The 22377-nt window shown below is 43.8% G+C and overlaps 1 protein-coding gene across 1 annotated transcript in view; it reads left to right on the forward strand.

The window, feature by feature from the left end:
* Window positions 1-22377, forward strand: part of PYGB (glycogen phosphorylase B) — an 89543-nt gene that overhangs the window by 62819 nt on the left and 4347 nt on the right. The window contains exons 10-18 of the mRNA XM_088477603.1: window positions 10549-10695; window positions 11689-11852; window positions 12478-12592; window positions 13593-13694; window positions 15067-15214; window positions 18504-18562; window positions 18747-18888; window positions 19182-19389; window positions 21555-21689. Of these exons, the coding sequence (XP_088333729.1) occupies window positions 10549-10695; window positions 11689-11852; window positions 12478-12592; window positions 13593-13694; window positions 15067-15214; window positions 18504-18562; window positions 18747-18888; window positions 19182-19389; window positions 21555-21689 (1220 nt within the window). The remainder of the gene's footprint in view (window positions 1-10548; window positions 10696-11688; window positions 11853-12477; window positions 12593-13592; window positions 13695-15066; window positions 15215-18503; window positions 18563-18746; window positions 18889-19181; window positions 19390-21554; window positions 21690-22377) is intronic.

Here is a 22377-nt window from a genome sequence, read left to right on the forward strand (position 1 = left end):
CCCCCCGGGGGTGCCTAACCCTAACCCCCCTTCCCCTAGCCTGACCCTAACCCTAAGATCTTCTGTGGATGTAGGCTTGCTCAATTCCTTCTGTCTCTTCATGTAATCCAAGACAGACTAGATGATGTTGAGATCAGGGCTCTGTGGGGGCCATATCATCACTTCTAGGACTCCTTGTTCTTCTTTACACTGAAGATAGTTCTTAATGACATTGGCTGTATGTTTGTCCTGCTGCAGAATAAATTTGGAGCTAATCAGACGCCTCTCTGATGGTATTGCATGATGGATAAGTACCTGCCTGTATTTCTCAGCATTGAGGACACCATTAATCCTGACCAAATCCCCAAATCCATTTGCTGAAATGCAGCCCCAAACTTGCAAGGAACCTCCACCATACTTCACTGTTGCCTGCAGACACTCATTATTGTACCACTCTCCAGCCCTTCGGTGAACAAACTGCCTTCTGTTACAGCCAAATATTTAAACTTTTGACTCATCAGTCCAGAGCACCTGCTGCCATTTTTCTGCACCCCAGGTCCTATGTTTTTATGCATAGTTGAGTCATTTGGCCTTGTTTCCAGGCTGAAGGTATTTTTGGCCGCAATTCTTCCATAAAGACCACTTCTGGCCAGACTTCTAAAAAACAGTAGATAGGTGTGCCTGGGTCCCACTGGTTTCTGCTAGTTCTGAGCTGATGGCTCTGCTGGACATCTTCTGATTTCGAAGGGAAGTAAGCATAATGTGTCTTTCATCTGATGCACTAAGTTTCCTTGGCCGACCACTGCACCTACGTTCCTCAACATTGCCCGTTTCTTTGTGCTTCTTCAAAAGAGCTTGAACAGCACATCTTAAAACCCCAGTCTGCTTTGCAATCTTTGCATAGAAGACACATTGCTGATGCAATATAACTTCCTTGTGTGTTGTTGTGCTCAGTCTTGCCATGGTGTATGACCTGTGACATGAAACTGTCTTCCACAACCTCACCTTTGTTGCAGAGTTTGGCTGTTCCTCCCCCAGTTTTAGGCCTCCTACAAAGGTGTTTCTGTTGCAGTTAATGATTCAGAGCCGGACGCTCTGTGAGAGAGCGCTCGCTCTGAGTCAGGGCCGTCCTTCTTAATTTTTAGAGCAGCCTCCTGGTCGCTCGTATAGCTGTGGGTGACCACCCACAGCTAGTGCGAGCGGCCAGGAAGATGGTCACAATGGTCAAGACCATCGCGACCATCGGACTTGCGACGAGACCCTTGTGGTAGGGTCTCGTTGCCGCAAGTCCCAGTGGACTTCTTGCTCTTATAGAGCAAGAATTCCAACCACTGACATCACTTGTGATGTCAGTGGGGCCGGCCCCAGACGGTAGGCGTTCCCATGGGCTTGCCCGTCGCTATCCGGGTCTCGCGCATGCGCACGACGGAGCCGCCTCCTTTGTGGCATGCGCACTGGGCCAACATTGACTCGCTTGCGAGCGCTCAGCACTCGCGAGCGGGTCTGAATCAGGCCCTGTGTTTCAACCGTCATATGAAAATGATGATTATCACCTGTTTGATATGATTGGTTAATCATACACCTGTCTATAATCCTACACAATCCCTGGCTTTGTGCAAGTGTACCTAGAAGAATTGATGCTGTTTTGAATGCAAAGGGTGGTCACACCAGATATTGATTTGATTTAGATTTCTCTTCTGTTCATTCACTTTGCATTTTGTTAATTGATAAAAATAAATTACTAACACTTCTATTTTTTGAAAGCACTTTACTTTGCAGCATTTTTCACACCTGCCTAAAACTTTTGCACAGTATTGTATATTTCCACATACACCTATACAAAGTCGCAAAGTAATGGCGCAGAGCAATTTGGCGCTCCACAGACTGTGTAACTTAGCCGCACTAAACATCCCGCAAGACACTTTTTCACAAAATATTATTCAAAGTACAATGTAAGGGTACACTGACTACCAGCGCTGGCATCTCATGTACAGTCAGGTGCATAAATATTGGGACATTGACCGAATTTTCATATTTTGGCCTCTGTTCACCACCACAATGGCTTTGAAATGAAACAAACAAGATGTGCTTTAACTGCAGACTTTCAGATTTAATTTGAGGGTAATTACATCCAAATCAGGTGAACGGTGTAGGAATTACAACGGTTTCTATATGTGCCTCCCACTTTTTAAGGGGCCAAAAGCAATGGGACTATCAACTCAAAAGCTATTTCATGGACAGGTGTGGGCTATTCCCTCATTATTTCATTATCAATTAAGCAGGTAAAAGGTCTGGAGTTGATTCTAGGTGTGACATCTGCATTTGGAATTATTTGCTGTCGACTCTCAATATGAGATCCAAAGAGCTGTCACTATCAGTGAAGCAAGCCATCATTAGGCTGAAAAATCAAAACAAACCCATCAGAGAGATAGCAAAAACATTAGGTGTGGCCAAATCAACTGTTTGGAACATTCTTAAAAAGAAAGAACGCACCGGAGAGCTCAGCAACACCAAAAGATCCGGAAGACCACGGAAAACAACTGTTTTGGATGACAGAAGAATTATTTCCCTGGTGAAGAAAAACCCCTTCACAACAGTTGGCCAAATCAAGAACACTCTCCAGGAGGTAGATGTATATGTGTCAAAGTCAACAATCAAGAGAAGACTTCACAAGAGTGAATATAGAGGGTTCATCACAAGATGTAAACCATTGGTGAGCCACAAAAACAGAAAGACCAGATTAGAGTTTGCAAAACAACATCTAAAAAAGCCATTACAGTTCTGGAACAACATCCTATGGACAGCTGAGATAAAAATCAACTTGTACCAGAGTGATGGGAAGAGAAGAGTATGGAGAAGGAAAGGAACTGCTCATTATCCAAAACATACCACCTCATCAGTGAAGCTTCAGGCTTCCTTTGCAGGCAATTACAGCCTGACTTCAGGCTGTAATTGCCTGCAAAGGATTTGCAACAAGTATTAAAAAGTGAAAGTTAGATTTAGGATTGTTTAGTTTGTCCCATTACTTTTGGCCCCTTAAAAAGTGGGAGGCACATATAGAAACCATTGTAATTCCTACACCGTTCACCTGATTTGGATGTAATTACCCTCAAATTAAATCTGAAAGTCTGCAGTTAAAGCACATCTTGTTTGTTTCATTTCAAAGCCATTGTGGTGGTGAATAGAGGCTAAAATATGAAAATTCGGTCAATGTCCCAATATTTATGCACCTGACTGTACTTCTGTGTGTGACAGAGTGACTGCACCATGCCGCATGCCACGTATCCTTATTCTTCATCTATGACTTTATACCAATTTCCTTGCAAGAAAAGTGAGTGATTTTATATGCTGCTATGAAGCGAATAAGATGCAAACCTCTCGTCCTGTAATGCCCTTCCTGCAGCAGATGGAGCTGCGATTCAATGCGTACGACTCGGTATTTTCTGTAGCTGTGTTCTCTCGTTTATAGAGAATGTGCGGTGCTTACAATTGCAAGATCTGGCCACAAAACAGACTGCTAGACACACTGATGCCGGGTACACACTAGCAGATATATTGGCTGATGAATTAAACGACTGTTATATTGTGTGTGCGTCGGCCAGTGTGTACCAGCTATATGTCTGTGAACGACGTTCATAGACAAATTGCGTTGGCTGTGCAGCACAGCTGATGCCCAATATATCTGCAGATATATTGGTGCATCCTGCTATGTGTAGCGCTGACCGCCCGTACACTTGCAGCAGAGGCCGCGGGGAGCGGGCTCTTCGGCCAGCGGGACCACCACCTAGATGGCAGTGATGGATTTTAGTGTGCATGAACAACCATCTTCTGCAGATATATCTTTCAGGTGTGTACCCAGCTTAAGTGTGTACCTTGGAGGTAGTGTTACCTTATCACTTAGAGCAGCCATGACATCCTGTGGCTTTTCCAGGGGCTGTGACTCTACAAGCCCCAAAGTGCGATGTTAGCTAATAGCTGGTAGGGTATCTTGGATTTGTAGTTTAACAACACCTGGAAAGCTGCAGGTTACATAAATGTTTGCATATCTAAGAAGGGGAGCTCAGGACCAACATGGAAAAGTAACTGACCTGCATTCAGAAATATACTACATACATTTGCCACATTTCCCCATTATGACAGACAGGGAGTTGGTTCATTCAGAGGTGACAGGTTTCTTTCTTGAATGAACAGTGAGGTAATATATTCTGCATATTTCTACTTCAGGGTCCATAGGGTATCCACAGGATACCTTGGGGTATAGGCGATGGCGGCAGACATCCAGGCACCACAGAGTTACATTTTCAGCCTCCCAGGATGCACTGGGTTCCCTCTCCTATACCCCGCCCCCGAGCCTCAGGCCACTCAGTTTTCGTCGGTGCCTGGCCGGACCAGTCGCACCGTACAGAGGGGGGTCTTTTCAAGGCCCCTGAAGATTTCTTTGCAGCTGTGGCTGCACAACTAGAGTGCTCCAGCATAGGACAGTCAGTATTGACGTCCATCCTGTCACTCCTACACCCCGCCAGTACCAGAACGCCGGTACCAATCCGGGGATGCTGGTTGGTAGCTGCGGTCACAGCTAGCGGTGACCCCGGCTACCTGGACTGTGGCCGGATGCACGGGGGACAAGGTAAGCGGCGGCGTCCCGCGGTGGGCACCCGCCGGTAACACAGTCCTTTTTGGTCCCCAGGCATGGGGCTCCCTGGGGACCGGCTGCGCGTGGGGCCAGGTACTGATCCTGCGCCTTCCACTAGACCACCAGGGACAGCGGACCGCAGCATGTGCGGTACAGCGCGGCGTCCCAGGGGTTAATAGCAGGCCAGGGGAGAACGCCTTCCCTGTCTCACAGCCGGCGTCTCCCCCGCTGCACAGTGCCATTCCACAGCGGTCTGAGCGGGCTGTGTCAGCGCTCCTCCCCCGGACCCGCCTCCTCTCTGCTTCTTGGTGGCCATTTTCTCACTACATGTGCTGGGAATGACAAACGCTGCTGGAAGCTGTTACAGGTGCCATTGCGGTCCGGGTCCCCCGCATACCTCTCCTTCAATAAGGTCAGTGTATGCAGCACTGTTTCCTACCAGGCTCTGGTCTGTGTAGTTGATCGCAGTGCTTGTAATGCAGGATGTTATCTGTGCATTGTATGTGACTTAAATGCTAGCGCTGTTTGCCTGTACTTTCATTTCTGACTGTCAGCCTTTTTTCCTATCGCTGTTCTTCTGCTACAGCCCTTGCGGTGCGGTGTCGCAGGGTGTTTATTACCTCACAGTAAACGTGGTTTTTCTGTGTGGGAGGTCACATACGCTCCGTTCACAATCCTTATGTCTGAAAGTGAACGAGGATATCCTCTTCCAGCTATAATGTACTGATATCATGTGCAGTTAGTGGAGGGATATGTAGACGCTGAGGGTTTATGGAGGGCATGTTGTATTATATATCACGCCCCATTTCTGTCACTGTGCCTGCACAAAAAGGGACCGCCCTCGGCTGGCTAAGATGCTTACAGCCCTTGTGGGCAACGCTTCCTGCGTTTCCCCATAGGGGTTATCGCAGAGAGTGGTGGTCTCATCACATGCAGGGGTCCCTGGGCATTTGATTGTACCCCAGTGTATCCTGTTTTTCGCCCCCCCCACGTCTCGCAGGAGCCTGTGTGGGTGAATTTATTGTCCAAATGGTATAGCACCTGATGGACGTTTTGCAGGGGGAGTCACCATTTCGGCCTTCTACACGGCCTTTCGGGTCTCAGACGGGTAAGGACATGACGTCTGATGACGGTGACATTATTTACTTTTTCAGACACGAGCCCCTTAGTGCAAAGGAGGCGTAGTCTGGGTCTAATGTCTATATACCTGGCCTTATACGGGCAGTCCGTGCGGCTTTGGTTATTACATATCCCCCGTGGCTAAATCCAAATATGCCTTCTTTAAGGATAAGGGTGTTGCCACTGTAATTCCTCTATCTGGTCAGGTGGATCATTTAGAGGAGGCGTGGAAAATCCGGGTAAGCGGTTCCAGCCTCAAAAGCGGTTGACCTTTTGCATACCCCTTTGCGGATAATTATTTTTCCGAATGGGAGTTACCTTTACGGGTAGATTCTCATGTTACACGCCTAGTGAGGAGTGTTACGTGGCCCATGCCCTCCAGGTCCTCCTTGAAGGAGGTTACACATTGCAAGGTGCAAATATATCTAAAATCCAATTATTCCCTTGCTGGAGGGGCTTCCAGGCCGGCGATGGCCGTGTGCTGGGGGGCCAGAGCCTTGGAGCGCTGGGTAGGTAACTGGATCTCTGCACACTGACTCTCCAGCAGAGCAGGTGGATAGTGGCAAATTCTCACAGACTTAGCCACGTTCATAATGAGACAGTCTTACATATAGCCTACTCCTTTCCAGAATCTCCTCGGCAGCAGTAGCGGCTCGGCAGCAGTAGCGGCTCGTCGCTCCCTGTGGTTGCGCTCTTGGAAAGCGGACGCAGATTCCATTTGGAATGCTTTGCCTTTTACGGGACAGGTCCTGTTTGGCCCTCATCTGGACACAATTGTGGCCCCGCAGGCAGCAGCTACGTCTGCCTGTCTGCCATCGGCTACAGTCCCATCGGGGTCTGGGGTTTTGTCTTTTCGGCCCTGTGAGGCCAGGGTAAGTCTAAAATATAGCTTTCCAAGACAGTCAGTAGCCAGGAAATCTGCTCAGCCATAAGAACAGGCTTGGATTACAAGACGTCCTACTCCCAAATTGGACTATAAGCCTTCAGCCTCACGGGACGGGCCTCCTCTCGGGGGACCCCAGAGTTGGAGGCCGGCTTCTTCAGTTCGCCCAGTGCTGGTGTCTGACCTCCACGGACACTGGGGTAAGAGAAGTATTTTCTTGAATGTATGTCCTCTCCTCCCGGTAAAAGCCTCTCAGACGGTTTTTCATTACAGGTCTTCTGTCAATTCAAGACAAGGCCCTGTAATTTTTGAGGGTGTTACACTCTATGCTACAGGCAGGAGTTATAGTACCTATTCCGTTGCCCCAAAGGGGAACGAGGTATTACTCCATCCTCTTTCTGGTACGGAAACCCAATGGGTCTTACCTGGACATCCTCAACCTCGAATCCTTCAACAAATTCTTAAGGGTTTCTTGGTTGAGGAGGGGACCCTGCATTCCATCATTCAATGGAGCCTGGGAATTTTGTGGTGTCGTTGGATATATTCAGGGTGACTACCTGAATGTCCCTATTTTCTTCGAACACCAGTGTTTTTCCTCAGGTTTGCAATGGTCGATAAGCATTTCCAGTTTTACCAGGGTCATGGCAGTTATGGCAGCCCACCTGCAGATGCAGGGGGTCCGCTTGTTACCCAATCCGGGCGACCTCCTGGTGTTACCAGAGTCTCCAGAGATACTTCAGTGCCATCTGCAACGGACAATATCTGTGTTGCTACGTTAGTGCTGACTGATACACTGGAAATGGTCCTCTCTGATTCTTCACAGAGGATGCTCCATATCCCAACATCTGAGGATTTTTGTGATTGAGGAAAAGATCTCTGCATTACAGGCAAAGGTACGCCGTTGCCTGCAGAGTCGCCGAGTGTCTATTCACTTGGCAATGTGGTTCCTGGGTTCCAGGGTGTCGCTGTTTGACATGGTGGAGAGTACCCAGTGTCACTGTAGAAAAATTGATCCTCTCCGGATGGGATGGGTTACCCCATAGGATAAAGTCAATAGTGCTTTCCCCGAAGGTTTGTCTCTCTCTGGCCTGGTGGCTGCGGAAAGCTTACCTAAACAAGGGGCACCCCCTTTGGGATTGCGTACCGGGTCCTTCTGACAACGGACGCCAGTATCCGTGGCTGGGAAGCAGTGACGGATCCACACTTGTTCCAGGGCAGGTGGACTCCAGTAGTTTTTGCGCTTTCCATAAACATCTGAGAACTCTGAGCAGTATTCACGGTTCTCCAGCATGCTGGACAGGTCCTCCACGGAAATACCGTGCAGGTACGGTCTGACAACGTCATCATGATGGCTTATGTAAACCACCTAGGTGGTTCCCAAAGTCGGACGACACTAACAGTGGTGTCTCGAATTCTGGCTTGGGTGGAAGGCTATATCCCTGCCGTCATCGGCAGTGTTCATTCAGAAATCCTCAGATGGAAAGCAGGCTTTCCCAGCCGTCAGGACGTGCATTCAAGGAAATGTTCTCTTCATCAGGAGGTGTTCAATCTTCTGGTGAACAAGTGGAGCCTTTCAGAGATGAGACTCTTAGGATAGACGTATGTTGGTCCAGTGGACCTTCTAAGTTGTGTACCTCGTCCCTCCGTTATCCCTTCCTCCAGTAATAGCAAGAAGGAGGCGCGCTCCTGCTGATAGCTCATGCGTGGGCCAGACGGCACTATTACTCAGATCTTTGGAGTGTTTCAGTTAACACTCCGAAGCTGTTACCTCTACGACCAGACCTGTTGTCTCAGGATCCTGGCTGATACCCAGACCTGGGTTGTCTGTCCTTGCCGGTGTGGCGGTGGAGACTGCCCTCTTAAGGTCTAGGAGTTTTTCCAGCTCTATAGTTAACAGGGCCTATGTCCATGATAAGAGCTCGGAAGATTTTACCTGCAAGAATTTACCATCAGGTATGGCATACTTTCTTTCAGTTGTGTCGCCCTATAGGCTCTGCTCCTCGGGTATTCCGGATATCCAGAGTGTTGGCTTTCCTACAGGTGGGCTTAGATAACGGTCTTCGCCTTGCTTACCTGAAGGTGCAGGTTTCTGCCCTGTTGGTTTCATCATAGGATTGCTACTCTTCCTGATGTCCGCACCTTTATGCAGGGTATACATTATATTCAGCATCCCTTTGTTCCTCCTGTGGCTCCTTGGGATTTGGCTGTGGTCTTTAGGGCTCTCTGAGGACCGCCATTTGATCCACTGGGCTCAGTGGACTTCAAATGGCTTATGGCTAGGAATGTATTCCTTCTGGCCTTTGATTGGCCGGTAGGATCTCAGAATGGGGGGCTCTGTCATGTAGACCTCCCTCTTTCTCATCTTTCCTAGGAACAGGGCAGTGCTTCGCACTTGCCCTGGTTTTGTACCTACGGTGGTGTCTAGTTTCCACATCAATGAGGAAATTATAGTACCTGCCTTTACTTCCCCAGTCCTTTCTGCTGGTGAGGCCTCTTTGGATGTGGTACGGGCTCTAAGAATTTAAGTTGACCGTACCAGTCCATTTAAGAAATCAGACTCTCAGTTTTGTCCTTTCTGGTTTCCATAAAATAGGTTGGCTTGCCACTGCGCTAACTTTGGTAGGATGGATTCACAGGTCTTCCTGTTCCATCCTCTTTTAAAGCTCTTCCACTAGGTCTGTGGGTCCTTCGTGGGCAGCTCGACGTGGCGCTTCAGCGGTTCAGCGGTGATTGGCAGCCACGTGGTCATCTGTCCATATTTTTGTAAGGTATTATGTTTTTGATACCTTCGCCTCTCAGGATGCTTCCTTCGGGCGGCGGATTCTCCTTACAGCACAGGAGCGTCCCCACCCTTAAAGGATACTGCTTTGGGACATCCCCAAGGTATCCTGTGGATACCCTATGGACCCTGAAGTAGAAAATATGAGATATGGTAAGAACTTACCCTTGTTATCTCTATTTCTACGAAGTCCATAGGGTTCCACAGGACTCCCGCCCTGTCGCACCTGTACTGCAGATGGGCTTTGTTCTGGTCACCGGTTTCTCCGTCTCCTTCTGGTGAGAATGTGATTCTTGTGTGTTCCAGACTTTCTTCTCTCTCTTTTTTGCTCCTGCTCCGGCCTATGGCTTGTTACGAAACTGAGTGGCCTGAGGCTCGGGGGCGGGGTATAGGAGTGGGACCCCAGTGCATCCTGGGAGGCTGAAAATTTAACTCTGTGGTGCCTGGATGTCTGCCGCCATCGCCTATACCCCAAGGTATCCTGTGGAACCCTATGGACTTCGTAGAAATAGAGATAACAAGGGTAAGTTCTTACCATATCTCATATTATCTATATATTCTGTGTGGGATTGATGTCATGTCATTAGGACGGTGGATAATGGGATAGAGATATGAGTAGAAATTATTTTTTTCTTTCAGGTCAGGCTTTTAAGAACCTGTTACTGGCAGGCTGCAATGGAGCAAAGTCCCAGTGCATGATTGGACTTGTAGTTCCAGACAGACTGTCTAAGCCGGTTTTATGCATTTTCTCATGCTATTCTGAATAGCTCCAGCACTATTTTTTTACCACCTGTACAACAGGGAGACCTGTGGTGTTTTCCCCACTAAGTGACCACAAGCTATAGTGTAACCTGCAACACCTTGATGTGCCCTGTTGATGTGTGACAGTTGGATATTCTGGTGCAGTTGTGACTTTTCATATGTCTGTAAATAAGGCCCTGAATGTGTATTACATGGATTATCACTGATTTATAGGAAGACTGAGCTCATCATATTATATACTTTCAAGACTACTAAACCTAAAGCACAAGTTGTCTTATGCAATAAAATAATGAGAAATTGTTTTGAAGACAGTAACCGTTAATGTCACCAGTGTACAACGTACCAGTGCATCAGCTTATTTACTGTAACCATGATCTGTGCTCGTTCCTCCAGGCCTGGGACGTAACAAAGAGGACCTGTGCGTATACCAATCACACAGTGCTACCCGAGGCTCTGGAGCGCTGGCCAGTTCACCTGTTTGAGAAGCTGCTGCCCCGCCATCTGGAGATCATCTATGCAATCAATCAAAAACACCTAGACGTAAGAGCTAATTGTATGTACATGTACGGCAGATGAATACGGTGGTAGTGGGCGGGGAAGGGGTCCTTTCATATTAACATTCCCTACAGGTATTAATACTCTTTGTTCTGTAAAAACCACATTGTATTTCCTTTATATAGCCCGGTTACTCACTGGCGTTATGTTTGTGTGAGAAACCACATATGAGAGCGCATAGATGGTATGTGGCTGATAATGGGATGAGTTTGATATACATTCATATACAGGATAGCTTTGGTTGTTAGGCTTTGGATGTGTTTCCATGCTTTAGTGAATGCAGTGCAGAGCTTTTCCCAAAGCTCTTGTGGAGAACCTTAGTGGTATGTACAAATAGTCATGAATGTACTTTTTCAAGTGGTATGAATGCAAAACACCGAAGACCATAAACCATAGCTACAATATAAGTGGGCACATTGAGTCCTATTATACTATTGCGGTCACATGCTTTGCACTTGCATTAAAAACGCAGCAGACAACATTGATACATTGGAAGCTTGCTGTAAGTAGGTGATATTGTTCCTTTTTGTATGTCCCTGCTATATAAATTAGGAATGATGCTAATTAGTATATTACTTTAGCTGCAGGCTTCCTACTACTACTGTCACATACTACTTGTATTTTCTGTTCTCCGGTGAAAGCTGATATTCTACTACATCTAACAAGGTGATATATATGTGGCACACAGCAAAATAAAACTCCTGTACTTCTTAATTTACCTATGTGGCCTGTAATACTGGTGATTGTATGTGTGCATAGAGCCACGTGCATTACACATTATAACTTGGCATGCCCTAAATGTGTATTTCGCAGCCTGCAGCTTAACAGTGAAACAATTGGGACCACAATAATGTGTATAAGTGGAGGCAAATCACCCAGAATGCACCCAGAATCAGGCAGAATTAATAAATGACCCTGTCAGGCCTGTCTAACACCAGACCTGCGTCTATAATTGTATGTTTCCCTGGGCATTTACAGGAAGTGGCAGCCATGTATCCTGGCGATATGGATCGTATGCGCAGGATGTCCGTCATTGAAGAAGGCGATTGTAAAAGGATAAATATGGCTCATCTGTGTGTGATTGGATCTCATGCTGTCAATGGTGTGGCGAGGATCCACTCAGAGATAGTGAAGAACTCAGTGTGAGTACTTGTGAGATGAGCAGATACCCCACCATTTGGAATATTAATGTATTTTAAGTAGGTATGAAGGTGCGTACACACGTAACGATTTTTTGGACAATTTAACTATAACAACGTCGTCATCGTTCAAAAAATCGTTCAGTGTAAAACGATGAACGATTATCGTTCATGCACGTTCACGTTTGTCGATTGTAGTTTGTAATTCAGTCAGACTGGCCAACGGAATTAGAAGTTGATACATTTTTCCTTCAACACACAGAAAATCGTTTATTATGTAAAGTAAAACCAACTACTTTGTAAAACCATTTTCGTTCACTTTTTCAAGGGAAAAACTGAACGAAAATCGTTGGTTACTTACATCGTTAAGTGTGTACGCACCTTGAATAATCATTAGATGGGTCTTAGTAATTACAGAGCATTAGTTTGGTATGTCCACGGGTAATAACTTGCTGCTATGCTGTCTGTCAGTCTGTGTGTACACTTAATGCACGTCCTGTCCACAAATATGAAACTAGGCATAATGTTGTTATAATTAATTTCTGAGTAATCGGGTTTTCCACATATTGGCGGTTCATTCAGAAGGTTCTTCTGACAGGTCTTAAATTAAAAATGTTTTGCGTTACAGCTTCAAGGATTTCTACGATCAAGAACCACATAAGTTTCAGAACAAGACAAACGGCATCACCCCAAGGAGATGGCTAAATCTGTGCAACCCAGGCCTAGCTGATATTATTGCTGAGGTAAATGTTGTGATACAGCCCCCTAGTGGGGGAAGTATGAATGAAAACTGAAGAAAAAAAAAACATACAACATGAGGCTTTAGCAGTTTTAATGGGTTTTTCTAACAGTACAGTGATGGCAAAAAGTTTTGAGAATGACACAAGTATTGGTTTCACAAAGTTTGCTGCTTCAGTGTTTTTAGACCTTTTTGTCAGATGTTACTATGGTATACTGAAGTAAAATTACAAGCATTTTATAAGTGTCAAAGGCTTTTATTGATAATTACATTAAGTTTATGCAAAGAGTCAATATTTGCAGTGTTGACCCTTCTTTTTCAAGACCTCTGCAATTCGCCCTGGCATGCTGCCAATCAGCTTCTGTGCCACATACTGACTGATGGCAGCCCATTCTTGTCTAATCAATGCTTGGAGTTTGTCAGAATTTGTGGGGTTTTGTTTGTCCACCCGCCTCTTGAGGATTGACAACAAGTTCTCAATGGGATTAAGGTCTGGGAAGTTTCCTGGCCATGGACCCAAAATTTAGATGTTTTGTTCCCCGAGCCACTTAGTTATCACTTTTGCCTTATGGCAAGGTGCTCCATCATGCTGGAAAAGGCATTGTGTGTCACCAAACTGTTCTTGGATGGTTGGGAGAAGTTGCTCTTGGAGGATGTCTTGGTACCATTCTTTATTCATGGCTGTGTTCTTAGGCAAAATTGTGAGTGAGCCCACTCCCTTGGCTGAGAAGCAACCCCACACATGAATGGTCTCCAACAGTAAAGCATCCTGAGACCATTCATGTGTGGGGTTGCAAAACTTTTGGCCACAGCTATATAAAAGCTACACATATAATATATATCATATAATAGTGTATTTATTTACTAGCACAGTTATATAATGTAGAACTTTTATTGACTGATTTATTGAGGGACTTAATAGTGGAGCTTTATTTATCAATATAAAGATTTATTAATAAATAGTTCTGGTTATCTTGTAGCTGAGTATTTTTTTTTCTCTGCAGAAAATTGGTGAAGACTTTGTCACTGACCTGAGCCAGCTGAGGAAACTTTTGGATTTTGTAGATGACGAGAGCTTTGTGCATGATATAGCTAAAGTCAAGCAGGTAATTGTGCTCCTTAAGGCTGCAGACATATGAAACCAGGTGTTTGATGGCAGTAAGCGGATGATATCCTTGTGGGGTCATTCACATCTCCTACAGTACAGAGAGGAAGGGCTACCCTGGTTGGATTTCAGAGATATACCATATCAGACTTGTGTCTGTCAATGGCAGTCTCAGCCATGATTATGCAACCCGAGGCAAATGCCCCATGATGGAGGACAACATGGCATTTTCAGTTGTCTTACAACTGGCATTTTGTTCTACATTTCCAGTGCAGCGAAGCGTCAAATAAAGATATAAGATAAGAGCAGCAGTATGAAATGATCACACAGTACAAATACAATAGGTTCTTCATGATGTGCCCACCAGCTAGGTAAGAGAAGTGAGCACAGCGTATTCACAGACATTAGAGTCACTAAGAAGATGGCAAAAGAGGGCACATTACTTGGGTCAGATGGGCTGCCTGTGACCCTGAGTGACGGATGCTGCCCCCAGAGTCCTTTTGGTTAAGTAATGCCCCAAGCCAAGCATTGTGGGGACATTATAGTTCACTGCTCTTTGTATGACCACTTCAAATGGCACTTATGGTGTCCCATTGTGAGTAGTGGGCAGATCCCTCTGGCACAGAAACTATTGCTCACCAGCCATTATTGTGCTCCCTGCTTGCTGTGATATTAGTTCTGTGTTAGCTGGAGAAGCACAGCAGTCTTCCCATTGCTGATATAACCAGTTTTACTTTTAAAGTGTAATAACATTAAAATAAAACCTTCCTATATTGGTGTCTGATCTACATCAATGTGTGCATGCCATTTATAAACATATAACTGACCTTGTGTATAAGCACCTTGGAAATTTGCTTGTGGAGCATTATGAGAGTGATTCCAGAACAGTAGGCTGCCGATCCTCCACACTTAAGGTGCCTATCCACTAGACGATTAAAATGAGCGATTGAACGATAACGATATAAAAATCGTTTGAAAGTCGTTTGCAGATTGTTTAAAAAATGTCTAAAACGACCAGTGATGTGCGCTCCCGCTGGAGGTTTAGACATCTATCACCGGGCAAACATGCTGGTCAACCGACGATAACGTCAGGTTGAGCATGTTTGCAGATGATTGATTGTACCTACACTGAATGACTGCTCGTTCAGTGTAAGCACATCACAGACAAACAACTGCACGATTACAATGTCGTAATTGTGCAGTCTTTTGCCTATCACCTAGTGGATGGGCATTTTAAGATTACAGCTGTGAGGAACTATAGCAAACTAACAGCAGACACAGTTCATTTGTCTTAAGCTTTGTTACAAGTCTTGTTTGTTTTCCTTTGAAGTGGTGCTTGTCCTCTAATACCTAGTCTGCTTTGTGTGTGCCAGGAGAACAAGCTGAAGTTTTCTGCTTACTTGGAGAAGGAATACAATGTTAAAATCAACCCTTCTTCCTTGTTTGACTTACAAGTCAAAAGAATCCATGAATATAAAAGGCAGCTCCTAAATTGTTTACACATCATTACCTTGTACAACCGTGAGTATCTTACTATAAAACAGCACTCTCCAAAGTGGTTACACTGAAGGTATCATTTGTACAGTATGCAGATTGAATGGGATTATTCTCGTTACATGCAAACTTGGCTTTACCCATTCTCAGGAGAAATCCCCAGCTTGCCCATTGCATATGGAGAAGGCCTTCTACTCTCATTATCTTACTTGGAGCTATGCTCTGTGCGGGTACAGACGCTGTTTCCATAAACTGTGTGGCGATGTTCAGAGATTGGCACAGCACAGTGCTTAGTAGAAATGGCAATGAAAAGGCAGCTATAGTCCTAATATAGTTGTTTAGTAGAAATGGCAATGATAAGGCAGCTATAGTCCTAATATAGAGTCCATGGGTATTGCTGTGTATGTCATTACTAGGGATCTTGTGATGAAATGAGCTGAATCCTTCCTCAAGTGTCACATAAAGGTGGCAACGATAACCTGTCTCATACACAGAGTGGGAGCATCCATCTTTTCAGCTGCATACTGCTTCAGTCCACAAAGTGAATGCCCCCACTTTGTGTAGATGTCACCCCTAATATGTAGCGCTGATGTAACAGTAAACACCTGGCAGCATGGTTCCTCCAGGCAGTGGCAGATTGCCCACTAGGGGCCGTATCCAATTAGACGCGAAAACGATAAGTTTTCGCATGTGCAAACTTTTTGCACCCTTCGCCTGAATGTGCCACTTTTCACCGTTATCACGTATGCTGGTTTTTGGGCAATCCTATTTTAAAAGATGCAATGCAGCATTCGCCCAAAACAAAATATGGCGAAAAGTGCGCCTGAAAATGGAGAAATGCGTCTGTATCCCGAAAAAAGGTACACTAACATTGGATAATGGTTTAGAAGTGTATTATTGGGCAAAATCAAAGAGTTTGCAGATTTTAAATTGTGTGAAATGGCTAAATTATAAATAAAACAAAATAAATGCTGCAGTTAAATTAGGTGTACATGAACATGGGTACAAGTATATTTTTGTGTCATTTTAGGGTACTTTTCAAATAGGTCAAAAATACACCATCTGCAGCCACCTGCAATCACAAAAACTCATCCCATCCATATAGCCCCCCAAATTACCTACCACAATACTTAAAACCCACTTTTTACATTTTGACCACACAAATTACATGTCATTATTAGGGGGAATGAAGTTAATTAAAAAATAATTTTGCCTAATTAGTCATTAGGTGGGGTGTCCAAGTGGTTCTGAACCAAGCCCCCTCATTTTTAGGCCAAAATAGGAGTTTTGCACATTTTTTCACCTGCTCTGAGATGGTGAAAACTATTCGCCCCTTTTAGCGGCGCAAAATTGGCATGTGCGAAAAGCCTTGGCTAATAGGGAAGCACAATACGCATTTTTGCCGAAAAGTGTAAAATGTAAACTTTTCACTAAACCACGGCTTTTCGCAGCTAATTGGATATTAGGTACAGTCAGGTGCATAAATATTGGGACATTGACAGAATTTTCATATTTTGGCCTCTATTCACCACCACAATGGCTTTGAAATGAAACAAACAAGATGTGCTTTAACTGCAGACTTTCAGATTTAATTTGAGGGTAATTACATCCAAATCAGGTGAACGGTGTAGGATTTACAGCGGTTTCTATATGTGCCTCCCACTTTTTAAGGGGCCAAAAGTAATGGGACTATCAACTCAAAAGCTATTTCATGGACAGGTGTGGGCTATTCCCTCGTTATTTCATTATCAGTTAAGCAGGTAAAAGGTCTGGAGTTGATTCTAGGTGTGACATTTGCCTTTGGAATCAGTTGCTGTCGACTCTCAATATGAGATCCAAAGAGCTGTCACTATCAGTGAAGCAAGCCATCATTAGGCTGAAAAATCAAAACAAACCCATCAGAGAGATAGCAAAAACATTAGGTGTGGCCAAATCAACTGTTTGGAACATTCTTAAAAAGAAAGAACGCACCGGAGAGCTCAGCAACACCAAAAGACCTGGAAGACTACGGAAAACAACTGTGGTGGATGACAGAAGAATTATTTCCCTGGTGAAGAAAAACCCCTTCACAACAGTTGGCCAAATCAAGAACACTCTCCAGGAGGTAGGTGTATATGTGTCAAAGTCAACAATCAAGAGAAGACTTCACAAGAGTGAATATAGAGGGTTCACCACAAGATGTAAACCATTGGTGAGCCACAAAAACAGGAAGACCAGATTAGAGTTTGCCAAACAACATCTAAAAAAGCCATTACAGTTCTGGAACAACATCCTATGGACAGATGAAACAAAGATCAACTTGTACAAGAGTGATGGGAAGAGAAGAGTAATGAGAAGTAAAGAAACTGCTCATGATCCAAAACATACCACCTCATCAGTGAAGCATGGTGGTGGTAGTGTCATGGCGTGGGCATGTATGGCTGCCAATGGAACTGGTTCCCTTGTATTTATTGATGATGTGACTGCTGACAAAAGCAGCAGAATTAATTCTGAAGTGTTTCGGGCAATATTATATGCTCATATTCAGTCAAATGCTTCAGAACTCATTGGATGGCGCTTCACAGTGCAGATGGACAATGACCCGAAGCATACTGCAAAAGCAACCAAAGAGTTTTTTAAGGCTAAAAAGTGGAATGTTATGCAATGGCCAAGTCAATCCTCTGACCTGAATCCGATTGAGCATGCATTTCACTTGATGAAGACAAAACTGAAGGGAAAATGGCCCAAGAACAAGCAGGAACTGAAGACATTTTCAGTAGAGGCCTGGCAGAGCATCACCAGGGATGAAACCCAACGTCTGGTGATGTCTATGCGTTCCAGACTTCAGGCTGTAATTGCCTGCAAAGGATTTGCAACAAAGTATTAAAAAGTGAAAGTTAGATTTAGGATTGTTTAGTTTGTCCCATTACTTTTTGCCCCTTAAAAAGTGGGAGGCACATATAGAAACCGTTGTAATTCCTACACCGTTCACCTGATTTGGATGTAATTACCCTCAAATTAAATCTGAAAGTCTGCAGTTAAAGCACATCTTGTTTGTTTCATTTCAAAGCCATTGTGGTGGTGAATAGAGGCCAAAATATGAAAATTCTGTCCCAATATTTATGCACCTGACTGTATGTGAGGCATGTGCCTAGGGGAGCCATTTGCTGGGTGAGGCATGGCAGTTAGTTAAGCCACACAAAGGCACAATAATAATATCACAATGGCCAGTGTAAGTATCAGTCTGACACTAGTGTATTTGTTTTTATTATAAGTGTGAATCTGTTCTTTTCTATTGTATGATTTATTTTTATTTAACACGCTGCCAATTTTTCAGGGATCAAGAAAAATCCTTCCAAAACATTTGTGCCAAGAACAGTCATGATTGGAGGAAAGGTACGATATGCATTTATTCTTTTCAACAATCAATATGCAATGCTGTGGGAAAATGTATGCAGCTATATAAAGTAACAAAATTAAATGAACCCATCTGAGAACATATTTCTCTGTGCCTTCCCATTGTAAGCAATTGTTGTGTTAATCTAGGAGAGTGATTGAACTGGTGTCTGTTACTTTGCAGGCAGCTCCTGGGTATCATATGGCGAAAATGATAATCAAATTAATTACATCTGTTGCAAATATTGTGAACAATGATCCAGTAGTTGGAGACAGACTAAAGGTTATATACCTGGAGAACTATCGTGTGTCTCTAGCAGAGAAAGGTAAGTTGTCCGTTTCTTATTGTAGGATGTATTCAAGCTGTGTATATATATATATATATATATATATCAGTGACTTTTTGTTTCATCAGACTAATCGGTAATAGTGTCCTGGGTTACACCCTCTGATATACCTGGGTGGATGCTGCAGAGTGTGTGCTGTCCCTGCGGACCTGACTAAGAGACAGAGACTGACATTTTCTTTTATTCATTAGTTTGTTTGTGCTGTTTTTGCTAGGTACAAATATGTGAGTAAATACAGAGAGCTTACTATGATTTACTCTTGTGTCTTGCAGTGATCCCTGCTGCTGACCTATCTCAGCAGATCTCCACTGCAGGTACTGAGGCTTCTGGTACCGGGAACATGAAGTTTATGCTGAATGGCGCTCTTACCATTGGTACAATGGATGGGGCCAATGTGGAAATGGCAGAGGAAGCAGGCCAGGAAAATCTGTTTATCTTTGGCATGAGAGTGGAGGATGTGGAAGCGCTTGACAAGAAAGGGTTTGTATTACAGCCCGATGTGCCGGCACCCATCATAAAGGAGCTACCTTGTGGCTTGAACCAATATCCACAATAAAGCAGAAGACAGTGCAAACACTAATTTATTTATTTATTTATTAACAGTTTCTTATATAGCGCAGCATATTCCGTTGCGCTTTACAATTGGAAACATTGATAGAACAAAACAGGGTAATAACAGACAGACTAATGGTGCATACACACGGTCAGAAGTTTCTTCAGATCTGAACGATAACGATTTTAAAAATCGTTCATATCTGAAGGAAAATCTGACATATCTGACATGTTTGTCAGATGAACGATGAATGATGCGCGTTCCCGATGGTCTGATAATGATATCTGACATCTGATGTGTTTGCAGTCAGATTTGGATGATTCCATTAAAAAATTGTTCATAGTTCAAATCGTTGGTCAAATCATTCATATCGTTCATCTGACAGATCTGACCGTGTGTATGCACCTTAAGGCACAGACACTTCTGCTTGTGAATTGATAGTCTGCCTCTTGTGGGTATTGTTTAAGCCTGCAAAATGGCACTTTCACTGTGTGGCCAAGGTGTGCACTTTAAGGCTGTTATTACAGAGATGTGGTCGAGATCTTGATGTACAGGTCTGAATGACTATTTCTCAAAGCTCGTAGGCAGTGTTCATTGTCGGCATTTTAAATATACACACATACATACAGGTCGAGTCTCCCATATCCAAATATTCCGAAATACGGAATATTTTTAGCATGATTGAAATAGTGAAACCTTTGATTTTTGATGGTTCAATGTACACAAACTTTGTTTAAGGCGCAAACTTATTAAAAATAAAGTATAAAATTACCTATAGGCTGTGTGTATAAGGTGTATATGACATATAAATGAATTTCATGTATCTACACAAACTTTGTTTGAGCCACAAAATTATTGAAAATATTGTATAAAATAACCTTCAGGATGTGTATATAAGGTGTATATGAACCATAAATGCATTCTGTGTTTAGATTTGGGCCCTATTCCTAAGACATTTCAAAATGGTGTGCAATTATTCCAAAATACGGAACATTCCGATATCCAAAATACCCTTGGTCCCAAGCATTTTGGATATGGGAGACTCAACCTGTATATACAGGGTGAGCCACTTTAAACTAGAGATGAGTGATATGGTTCTACGCGGTTACGTTCGGATCTGAAATACTGTATTTTATTGGCTGTCAGGCTCTCACGTGTTTTAGATAGTGAATAAATAAATCTGAACTTGCGCTTATTTGGAGAAAAAGAACAACTCGCCTTTACATAAAACCAGTCCGCCTCAAGCATGGCTTTGCAGCAAAATGTAGGGTACAATTAATATGGTAAGGATAGAAAACTAAGAAACTACTGTAGTATTTTTATTTTTATAATACTAATTGCTTGGTTCTGACTTTGCTTTGAAGAAATGCACCACAATAGAGTGCACTGGCCACTAACAGTTGCGCTACTGACTTGAGGAGGGCCAACATTAAGTGCTTCACCCTGTAATATAGGAGTCTATGTACTGAGTCAGCTCCTAACTGTCACTTTACAGGCTGTGTTTGAAAAATTACAGTTAGGAGCTGATTGGTTGGTACTTTGGTTGGTACATCAAGATCTCCACTTTATCTCTCACCAAGGCTTATTACATAGACCCCATAATCTCTTTAATGTATGGCTAGTAGTTGCACATGCTAATGGGAGGAGCAGAGAGGAGGGGACCCAGGGGGGAGAGAGAACACAAGCACTACACAATAGGGAGAAAGGGGAGGAATAGGGGAAGATGGGAAGGCGTTGGAAGAGAAAGGAAAGTGTATGTGTGTGTTTTATATATTTTGGCAAATAATATTGCCGTCGTTGCTATGGTCTGTAAAGGGAATTAATATTTTGCTTCAGAACAGACAGCCCAAACATGAGATTCATCTTGTTTAGGAGACAACAAGTCCCATAAATGTATAAATTATATTTTCCCTTAATATATGAAGACTGACGCTCAAAGCACCTTGAGTAGCCACTAAATTGTAAACACCACCTTTTAAATGATCCTATGTTTTGCATATTCCCATTGTCTATATTACGGGGTTTAGTACATTCGATCCATCTTGATATTGCAGTGTCCATGTAATTAATAACCGTATCTTCCCCTTCATAGGTACAATGCTAAGGATTACTATGATAAAATACCGGAGCTGCGAGAAGTGATTGATCAGATCAGAAACGGGCGCTTTTCTCCCAGAGAACCAGATCTGTTCAAGGATGTCGTCGATATGCTGATAAACCATGACAGGTAAGGAGATGGTGCCTCCTCCAGTACTCAGGTGCAGATTGTATTCACCGGTCACCAGCAGATGCTGGCGCGGTACACAGCTGTGGTGTTTGGACTGTCCTGTTTGTTACTTGTGTTTTATTGTATGAAAGGGGAAAAAAAAAAAAAAAGCACAAAAAACAATTGTATGTCCAGGCCTACAACCAGAAATCATTATGTCAATATTATGTTTATTTTTAGTTAAGGTTACATTAATTATGATAGAGTGAATTATGTTACTGATGTATTATATGTATTACTGTGTAATAATGATATTATCCTATGTAATCCTACCTTCTGCATGTCATTTTTGTGCGAGGTAGTCGCACCAAACAGCGCTTCTCGGCGTGCCAGGTCCCGTGCGCCTCAGCTTGACACAAGCGTCATTTTCATCAAAAATGCATCTCGCTGGCAATGGGATGCGGAATACAGCTTCAGGAGTCTGCACTGACCGACTCTGTATACGAAGTGCTAGGATGCAGCGGCTGCGGCTTTACTTCACGCCCAGGTCTGTTGTGATTCGTATACAGTCTCAGTCGCACACAGATATACAAGTGTTGCATATCAGAGTAATCAGTGCAGTCTCCGGGAGCGGTTTGTCACATCTCATTTTTTTTAATTCAAATCTTTATTATAATAGCAAGTGTTTATTAGAGAACTCAATTGTCTT

This window comes from Taudactylus pleione, unplaced genomic scaffold (genome assembly GCF_031769625.1).
Source record: "Taudactylus pleione unplaced genomic scaffold, aTauple2 ptg000201l, whole genome shotgun sequence".
NCBI classification, from domain to species: Eukaryota; Metazoa; Chordata; class Amphibia; order Anura; family Myobatrachidae; genus Taudactylus; species Taudactylus pleione.